This window comes from Anomalospiza imberbis, chromosome 16 (assembly GCF_031753505.1).
Source record: "Anomalospiza imberbis isolate Cuckoo-Finch-1a 21T00152 chromosome 16, ASM3175350v1, whole genome shotgun sequence".
In the NCBI taxonomy this organism is placed as follows: Eukaryota; Metazoa; Chordata; class Aves; order Passeriformes; family Viduidae; genus Anomalospiza; species Anomalospiza imberbis.
In genome coordinates, this window is record NC_089696.1 from 13,136,804 (window position 1) to 13,147,029 (window position 10,226).

Here is a 10,226-nt window from a genome sequence, read left to right on the forward strand (position 1 = left end):
TATCTACATTTTTAGAAGTAATCTTGTAAGGCTGTTTCTTTTGTAGTCACTTAAAAGGATAACTGGAACTATTATCAAATTTATTATCACATTTCCCACTGACTAAGCCAGCCAACTCGGGTGGCTGACTTACCTCTGAGCAGCACTTGTGCATTTTATGCTATGAAAAATATACCTAAATAGCCTCTCATTTTCTGTATTTGTTGTTTCATAGGCATCTGTGCACCTTTGGTTGACAGTGTAATGTCACCACACACCCAATCACAGCCTATGGAGGTTTCCAAGGTAACACAGCCATAGTCGCAGGGAAAGGAGAAAACTGAAAACAAAGCAAAAAGCCCTGCAGCATTTCTATTTACTCAATAGTTTAAAAACCACTAAAGAGTAATCCTCTAGTATAAGCTGTCTGTATTGTCGTGCTAAACAGGTTTATCTTACTTCTCCTTGATTTTCATCGGGCTGTGGAATGCCAGTTTAGATCATTCCCTGATGGTAAGGGTGGTTTTGGGAGTCTTGCTGGGAGCAGACCTTAGGAGATACTTCAGAAACACGGACAAAATAGTCAGTTCCTGCCTGTCCTGAAAGAAATACAGAAAAAAACCTGTTGTATCAACACTAACAAGAAGGTTATCCTTTCCAGCATCAGTCTGAATGATGGTGAAAGGCTGAAGTTACTGCAGTTCTATATGCTTCATGACAGTCTTTCCTTCTGAAAGACCCTGGCCTTATTTACACCAAATTATTGTTCCCTTTCAGTTGGTATAATGAACTAATTAGTGGACAAATTATCAGCAAGTGGTATTGTTTTAAATTCCCTCTTTCAGTTCATGGCAAATCTGAGTGCACCGTATTTCAAACAGTAGCAGCTCATCTCAAAGTGTTCCCGGGATTTCTTCTCTTTATTATGTTGACTTCTGGCAATCTTGAAAGAACTTGGCTTAGGAACAAAAACTATATTAGTTTTGGGAGTGAGTGGTTTTTTTTTTGCTTGTGATGGACAGAGCTCAAGTGGCTGCATAAATACTATTACAGCTATAAAGTCATGTCACATGCTTCTTTGCATTTCTCCTTAGGGCTTCCAGCTTTTAGTTGACTTTATCCAACCCCGCAGATCCTCTGTGTCTGTGGGGACATCAGGAAGATTCATAAAGAGCCACTAGAAGTTTGTGGGGTTTTTTTTGTTCCTCATGCTTCTGCCACCTCTGCTCAGCTGTGATACCTCTGTTCAGCAGGGCTCTGTTTCTTTGTTGGGTGGCTGAGAGTGCCTGAGTCTGTAAAAGTGATGGTGGGCTGGGGAAGGAGTCAGAGGCTGAGGGAGAGCAGTGCCTCGTGCCTTTGGTAGAGAGAGCACATCCACAGGAGCTGGAGGAGTTCACATGTCTGGGTGCTGCTTCTGGTGAGCTATCCTGTCTCTCAGGATGCAGAGACTTTTCTTCCACATCATCCCTCAGCTTCCCAGGCATTTACCTTTAAATTGCACTATGGGTACCCAGCATCATGTTTGGAGACTGATGCAGAGTGCAATAACTTGTTTCCTGCTGAGCACAGAGGGAACCAGGGTTTGGGGATCTTGTGGTGAAGTTGGCTGTGTCTGCAGCTGAGGAGCAGCCTGAGCTCCTGCTGCCAGGCCCTGCCATGCTGCCACATCTGCAGCCATCCGTGGCACTCCTGTTGGAGCCCCTTGCAAAAACAGGGCAGTGCTGGCAGGATGTTCCTGGCAGCAGTGCCAAGACTCTGGAGCTGCTCTCTGCACCCACTGGCTGTGAAGCAGTCCAGATCTGGGGATATTCCAGGAATGCTGCAAAAACCACCTGTTCAGGAAGGTCTTTGGAGGGAGTGGGATGTTGGCTTCCCAAGCCTGGCAGCTGGTGCAAAGGAGTGTTTTTCTAGGAGATAGGTTTGCTGTGTTCCTTCTGGAATAATTATTAAATGCTGGTAGGGCTTTGTTGTATTAGTAATTACTTGTCAAGGCACCTGAAGCTTTTAATTCTTAAAAATCAAACAGTACATAATTCCTGAAGAGCCAAAGCCTGGGTAATAGTGGAAAGGAAGTTTTGCAAAGCTGTAAAGAGCTGCTTTGTTCACTTCTGGAAAGTACTGGGGAAATTTTCTCAGCTCTGTCCATCACCCTCTGTGCTGGAAAAGGGGCACAGAATAGTATTGAAGCAGCTACCTAAGCAAGGAAGTGGGATGATGGATGCTGTGCCCTTTTCAAACGATGGTTCACAAGGCATTTGAGGATTGTTCTTCAGAGACCATTAAAAAGGAGCTTTAGAGGAGGAAAGACAAGTTTTGTGGCAGGCAGGATCAAGAAGGATGTGTGTTTGCTGGGTGGTGTCATAGATCAGAACCACACCAACCTTTTGAAACTAATTGCAGCAACGAACAGTGACGAGCTGCACTTACTTGTCTCTCTTGTGTGTCTTAGGCAGCTCCTACTTTGATATTTAACTGCCTCTAGAATTGGCAATGCAGATTATTGAGTGGGGGAGGGAAAGGAATAAAAGCTTTTGCATGGTCTAATCGGAGATTTTGAGGGAAGGCGTGAGATCTGGAAATGCCTGGGTAAATGTGTGCTGGATGGGATGGGGCTGTTACTGGTGGGAACATCAGTGGGAACAGAAGGGAAATGTGCACAGAGATTCCATGGCTGAGGCTTTGCCGTGGTCTCTGCACTCAGCAGAGATGTACAAGCCCTCTGTGATTCCTCCAGCTGCATCCCAGCAGCAGCACTTCAGAGGAGGGGCAGATGCACAGAGCTTATCTGGTTATATCTCAATAGAGCTCCTGCTTGATATTGATGGGAGCTTTGAAGCTCTCCAGCCACCGTGCATAAATGTTTCAGGGGCAGGATCCGCTCTGAGCGCAGAGCTGGGTCTGACTCATCCCAAGGAAGCAGCCCCTCCTGCCTGGCAGCTCTTCTTTCCCAGATTTTGCATTCTCTTTCTTCTGTTGCCTCTGGTTGTGTACCTTGTACCACTTATAATCAGCTGGAACATGCAAATAGTTTTATTTGCCTGTAAAAAAGTCTGATTTTACTTAACTTCCTTCCAATTATAGAACTAATTTTCAATACTTAACGCCCAGAGTCCTGTGCAGGTGGCTTGGGCTGGCCACCCCAAACATTGGCCTGGCTAACCAGTGTTTGTATGGAAGGCATCCCTGCTGTCCTTCCATCAGAAGAGAGATTACTCAGTTTAATTGCAATATTTCTGATTGTGATTGAAAGCTGTTGGTTCCACTGTGACCTCTCTACACTTTCCTGCATCTTGTGCCCAAGCAGGAGCTCCTGGCTGCCCCTGCACCGTTCTGCAGGGAATTAGAAGGGATTTCTCTGTCACTTATCATCAGGGGACTCTCCCTTTAGCAGCAAAGTCTGGCTAAAGCAGAGCACAGTGCTTTTCCACAGCCTGTACCACACTTGGACTGCCATCCCTCTTACCTTGACATTACAGCTTTAGTCAGCTGGTGATGTTAAACTTGCCTCCCATTTCTTTGCGAGCACAACAGGCTAAAAAAATCATCGATGCTAATGACCGATTATTTACTTCTGTTTTTCCTGTTGCCCCAGGTCACTGACTCGGATTACGAGGACGAGTTGCCCAAGCACTCTTTTGTGAACCATTACATGAGCGACCCCACCTACTACAACTCGTGGAAGCGGCAGCAGAAAGGGGTGAAGCAGCACCCGGCGTCCTACAGATACGAGGAGTGCACGGCCAGCGAGGCAGAACCCTATTTCCAGACTGTCATCACGACACAGAGCTCAGGAGGGGTGTACACCCCGGCGGGACAGCCGGCGCCCGGCTCCCGGACTCCAGTGACAGGATTCTCGTCCTTTGTCTGAGCGGGGCTGGGGACACGGCGGGACAGCCGCAGTGACCGTGTGTGCGTGGCCGGGGCGCTGAACTCTGGGGGACCTCTCTTATCAGGGTAGAAACGGATGGGAACACACCTGAGGCTGGGTTGTTGGTGTTTTGGTTGGTTTTGGGTTTTTTTTTTTGGTTTGGTTTTTTTTTTTTCCTTTCTGAAGACAATCAACTCTATAAAAACACGGAGCTGAACTAGCTGAACGTTTGTTTAAGAAAACAAAAAGAAAAAAAAGGAATTCTGAACAGTGATGATTTTAACCACTTGTGAATAGTAGGGGTTTTTTAACCGCTTTTTGTAACACTGCTTCAGGAAGCAGCTCCCATGCCCTTCTCCTTGCCTCTTTCTTTCTCTCCCCTCCTCCTGTCCCACTGCTCCCAAACAAGCAGGTGAATTCCCTAGATGCCATGAGTGACTCTGTGATGTGATTTGAAGAGAAAACATAAAATCTGCCAAGCTCCTTTTTCTTCCTTTTTCTCTACTCTTTTTTTTTTCTTTCTCTCTTCTTTTTATTTTTTCTCTGTCATCAAAGTTAAGTAGTAAAACATAGAAAATGGACACGTTTCTAGGTGAAAAGCAGACACCTCTCTTCTCCTCGCTGCTCCACACATTAGGAGCACTGGCTGATCAGTGTAGGCTCAGATGTGTCACTGTGTCTGCTCTAAGCTCACTACTGGTGTATTTACATTGAATTACTGACCTGCTTTTCTTTCTTCTTCAAATGGGACCTGCTGCATTCTTTAAATATTCAAACTCCAGGGTCTTTGGAAGAGGAGATGGCTCAAAAGAGCACTGTAGGCAAAGGTGGGTGAAGCAAGTGGGAAGAATTCAGATGTAAGGTCAGTTTATTTTTGGTGTGGTTCTAATCCTCCTTGTGGACTGCGTGTACCATTTGAATCAGTCATTTTTTAAAAGTCAAAGGACACAACCCAGCAAGCCAGAGGAATTTTTCAATTAAAATTGCAGTGACAACCTAGAGAGTTTATTAATTGATGAGGGTTTTGATCATCAGAGTTACCATGCTCTGCCAACAGAAGTTGAACATCCTTTCTCACCCAGACTCTGCAGTTCTGTTTATTGGTCTGCAAAAAAATACACAGTGGCAGGGTTTGTTTGATTTTATTTTTTTAGTAGAAAGCCACACCACACAGTCTGGGTGAGTTTTGGTGTCCACAGGTGCCTTTTATTGATTCTGCAGCTTCATATCTGGGAGAAGCAAAAAAGTATCTCCAATTAAAGCTAACCAGCTTTTTCAGGCTTTGGGGTCATGAATTACCTTGTGCACGTTTACAGCCTGCTTTGTGCACTTGAAACTACAGCCTTTGGAAAGAAAATAGGAGACTTTATTTTATTTTTCATCCTTTTGTACAGCTCACTTTTTGCTTTCTTCTTTTCTATTCTTTTCCCAAGTCTGTCATGTTTAGTAGCAAGTTGTTTACTCACAAGGAAGTTGTCCAGCGGTGAAAGAATCCAAGTAGCAGCAGTCCTGGGTCACCAGACTTTTTATCATAAGAGTTTGAAAGGTGAATTTGGAAGTAGGAGAGTCCTTGCCACGCCAGGATCTGGCATTTCCTTCCAGGTGGATAAGCCGGGAAAATTGGTGCTTGCTAATGTTCTGTCAAGGTTTATGTGGGCATTGTTACCACAGAAAATTGTCCCTTTTCTCTCAAGGGATGTGGGACACCTGTGGCAGATGTCTTCAGAGCAGGTTGTTGAAACCAGGCTGCCCAGGGGCCTGGCTGGGAGTATCCAGAACAGCTGAGGTCCAAGGGCCAGCTCAGCCTTGCTGTCACCTTTGAGTGCCTCTTGGACAGGGCAAACGATCTCAGAACTGCTTTTACTCTTGGGCACTGCCTCTGAGCACTGCTGCTCTTGGTGCACGCACACTCTGCATAGCTTTGGCACTGGATTGCTGTTCCTCTCCAAAGGTTCCAGGAAGAAAAAGTTCAAAACCAAAAACTCCAGTGGGTGTGTTTAAGGGCTTTTGAGTTTGGGATAATGATCTGCAGCTCATTAGATGGTAAGGGACTCGCAAAGACAGGCTGAGCCAAAACCCTGTGAGTCATCCCCCTCTCTGCACCTGGGTAGGATGTGTGTGGGATGGAGATGGGGCTCCAAAGAGGATGACTTGGAGTGTGCTGTGAAGAGGAATGCAAAGCAAACAAAAAACCCACTGCCTTCTGTGCACTTTGACTGTTCTCTTAAGCCATATGGACTTTGCTTTAATTACTGAACTGCCAAAATTTGTTTTCAGTCTGTGTTTTTTTTTGTTTCTTAGACAAAATTACCTATGTGACTTTCTGATTTGTTTTCCTTTTCCTTTGTCATTTCCTGCATCAGATTACATATTTTAGACACGATGTTTTTATACATTTGACACAGCAATGCAATTGCTCCTGGAATTTTAATGGCACTTGTCCAACAGGTGTAAGAGGTAGTGGTGCAAGAGAAGCCCTCCAAGGACCACTGAGGACTTTAGGGATGTAAATTAGTAGGAAGTAGATGGAACACCGAAGACTTTGCTCCAAAGGAAAGCATAGTGTAACTCCACATCTGCTGAATATTGCCTTACACTTGGTGTAAGATGCAGTTACTACCTGGGGTTTATCTGATACCACATTGAGGAAAAAAAGAACCCAAGAAAATCACAGGGATTAAAGGAAATGTTCTTTGTGGCCACTGCTCTGCTGAAAGACAACATGGGGAGCAGCACAATCTATACAAAGCGAGTAGAAGAGACTGTTCCTTTTTTCTCAGAACCAGCTGCAACTAAAAAGCCTGAGCTTGCTGAGGACCTGCTGAGTTGGCTGTGTGACTCTTTTCTTCTGACTGCTGTCAAAATAACAGGTTAGGTGTGATTCCTTTAGGACCTGTTGATCCCAACAAAGGTATTTCTGTTCCATTCTCATCCACACTGTTGTCACTCTTGGTTATGTTGTGTTCAGGAGTTGGCTTTTCTGACACGTGGGTTTATTTTCAACAGGCAGTTGCAGAGTGAAGAGGTGCAGTGCCCTTCTCAGCCCTCAGCTGAGCACAAGATGTGTTTTCTGCTGTGCAGGATCATGTGTAGCTTCATGTGTGATGCCTCCACCTTCTTGCTAACCCACTCAACTTGTAAAATATGGTTAATAGGTAGGTTTTATTTACTTCACATATCAGGGAAATTGTTTTATCTGGAAGGAAATGCTCCATCAGTTAGGAAGAAAGCTCTATTTCATTGCTGCAATCTTTGGAAATTGCAGCCTTGAAATACAACTTTTAAACATTAGTTGTCATGTTACAGTAACTTCACCCATTGAATCCGCTTCCATTTCCATCTTCCCGTTTAGAAAAGTCTTGAAAAATGAAGGCTTATGTTTAAAATGCCTTCTCAGGATATTTTATTTTTATTTATTTATTTCCCTTTCCCTGTTTCTCAGGTCTCTTGGTGACTGTTACTGAAAAATAAAAGCAGCATCATGAAATGACCAAGGGAGACATTTCAGGGAACAGTTTAATAGGAGCTTGTTGTTCATGCAATAGCCGTAACAATATCCAGTCTCCTGCAGGTAAAAAGTGCCCAAGTCTTCACCCCCTGCAGGGCTGAGGTGACAGCAGCCACCACTGTCAGCAATGCTCCCAGCCCCAAACCTCAAGTTGTCCCTGTCATAAATCATGAGCAAAAGGGCACACATGAAAGGAGCTGTGCTGTTCCAGCCCACTCCGAGTAGAGCCTTTTATCCCTCACAAAATCCGTGTCACACGTGGTGTGTCCCTGCCATGGCCCACACCACTGGGTGGAGTATTTTCCATTCCTGCCTTCTAATGCTCTGATGTTTGGGCAGGGCCAGCGCTGTGCAGGTACAAATGGCAGTGGTGACAAGGGGCAGGAGAGGGCACTCCTTTGCTTTCATCAGTGACAGTCTCTGATTTCCTACCCTGGGAGTCACTCGTGGAATGACTTCATCGGGGGGGAGGGTAGGGAGAGGTGAGAGCAAAGGCCTTCATCAGCAGTTACTAAAGGAATCACACTTTGGCCAGTGATCCCACTTTTGGGAGCAGTCAGCACGACTGGAGAGAAAAAAGAAAAATATACAGAAAAGAAACTCATCTATTACTCAAAAGGATTTCTTTTCCCTCTTCATTTTGAGTGTTAAAACCAGTGATGTTTTGCAGATGGGCCAGGATCTCATTTTTCTTCCTTATGCCAAGGTCTCTGCCAGAAGCTGCTGTAGCAATTGTTTGGACTAAATCTCTTGACATGGGGATGCCTTTATTATCCTTGCCATTGCTTCCCTCAAGAAACCCATTGGGTCATCCAAAGATTATCTAATCTGCTTTCCAAAAAGGGAGGGGAGAGAGAGATCTTTATATATACAGAGCACTGGTGTCTTCTCCCACACATTGCTTTCAGATATACAGGCAAACTTGTTGGAGAAAAATCCTTTTAGAAAAGGAATTCATCAGAAACTTTAAAAGAAAGCAAACAACCACATAAGGAAGATAACCTCTGGCAGAGGCATTAGAAATCTTGAAGTCCGGAAGTCTGTGATGTGTAAGAGTGACCAAGATGCCAAGACCTCCTGTTTTTACTGATCTCCTGTACCAGTAGCAGCCAGAAGGACATACGGAGTGAGGGGTGATGTTTGGAAAGGAAGAACCACAGAGCTGCTGGGACATGGGCAGGTTGTACTGCAGACAGCTCCACTCAGCCTGGAGTTCCTGCTAGCTCAGTCACATTCCTTAGGTTGCTTTTATAGGTTGTTGCCAGCACAAGTGGAATGCACACATTATCAACGTGTTCCTAGAAGCTACGAGGTTACCAGAGGTGGGGAAAGGTTTGTTGGTGTGGTGTTCAAACGAAGCCACATGTGTGATGATGTGGTTCTACAAAACCCATTGAAACCTCCTTATGGAAAGCACCCTTGAATTAGGAGCATGTTCACTCCAAGACTGAGCATGATGGGCCTGAAATGGCTCCACCTGATAAGTCATAGAATCCCAGAATGGTTTGGGTTGGAAGAAATCTTAAAGATCACCTTGTTTGAACCCCCCTGCCATGGGCAAGGACACATTCCACTATGACCAGGTTGCTCCAAGCCTCATCCAACCTGGCCTTGGACACTTCCAGTCCCTTCTGTTCTTTGTATTTTTGCACTCCTTTTGTCCTGCCCCTGCCCTCCCAGAAAAAGAAAGCTGCCTTGCACTTTGTGCAGGTTTAGAGTTTGCAGCGCCCGACAGCAGAGAGCCACAATGGATAAGCACACACGTGATACCTGGGACAGGTGAGATTTGTTTGAACAAGGAGTGAAGTACCATTAGCACTTGAGATTCAGGCTCTGACTCAGAATTTTATCTTCTCAAAACTGCCACTTGCCCATTTAAATGGCCTTGGGGCCTCAAGACTTGACAGGAAATTCATTATTTCAATGCTGTTTGATCACTGTGCACTTTCTTGGGGCTTGAATCACTGGATACAGAGACAGGACTGGGGTTACAGAGCTTTATATCAAGGTATTTTCCCACTTGTGTCCAATTCACTAGATTTGGGAATTTCTGCTACCACTGAATGGTGGCGTTCTGCAGGTGGGAAGTGCCACCAGGGCTCCCTTTGATGTCATTGCACCCCTGGGCCATGCTAGGGCCTGTCACAGTGCAGTGGGAGCTCTCAGGTAGGAGAAAGGTGCAAAAACCCCATATTCTGGTGAGTTTGTAGCTGGTCACTTTGCCTCTCTTGGGCTGGAGTCCATCTTCTGGTTTGGTATCTGCTGTCAGCTATGGGGTAGGACCACCTCACACAGCTGTGTCTGAGCTACCCTTCGGTGTACTCCGGTTATCGGATCATTGCTTTTAATTCAGTGTCTCCTTGGAGATTTGCCCTGGATTTTTGTTCCACACCTCTTGTTAGCCTCACCTTCACCACTCCACTATTTTATATGAGAAAGTTACTTCTTCTTTTGCAAACTTGCTTCTGATTAAAAGAACCCTTTTGGAAACATATGTGTCCTTGGTACATTTGTTCTGCAGAAGGGGAAAAAAGGATTTTTCCAGACTCGTCTGTTGCTGAAGAAGTTTCTGGGTGCCTTGCCAGCATGCTCACGAGTTAACAGCTCAGGACACTGAGAATGTAACACGCACTGAAATTCCTCACTCTTTGCTCTGGACTGTAAAATCATACAACCCCTGCTGCTTCTCAGCTAAGCTGACACTCTCAAATAGTTTCCACACAAAATTTGATCAGTCTTAAATATTTTATTATTTTGCAGCAATAAACTTCCTCAGATCCTTAGTACAGGAGAGTCAAAGCCCACACAGAAACAGAAATCCTTGAGGCCAACATTTTTTATGCCTTTGTCCCCTCACCAGCAGTGTTGTAG

General features: G+C 45.1%; 1 protein-coding gene across 1 annotated transcript in view; it reads left to right on the forward strand.

Moving 5' to 3' along the window:
• SDK1 (sidekick cell adhesion molecule 1) overlaps positions 1-9,845 on the forward strand; it is a 385,938-nt gene extending 376,093 nt beyond the window's left edge. Inside the window, exon 45 of the mRNA XM_068207135.1 lies at positions 3,572-9,845. Coding sequence (XP_068063236.1) covers positions 3,572-3,847 — 276 coding nt within the window. The 3' untranslated portion in view covers positions 3,848-9,845. The remainder of the gene's footprint in view (positions 1-3,571) is intronic.
• Positions 9,846-10,226: the final 381 nt, after the last annotated feature.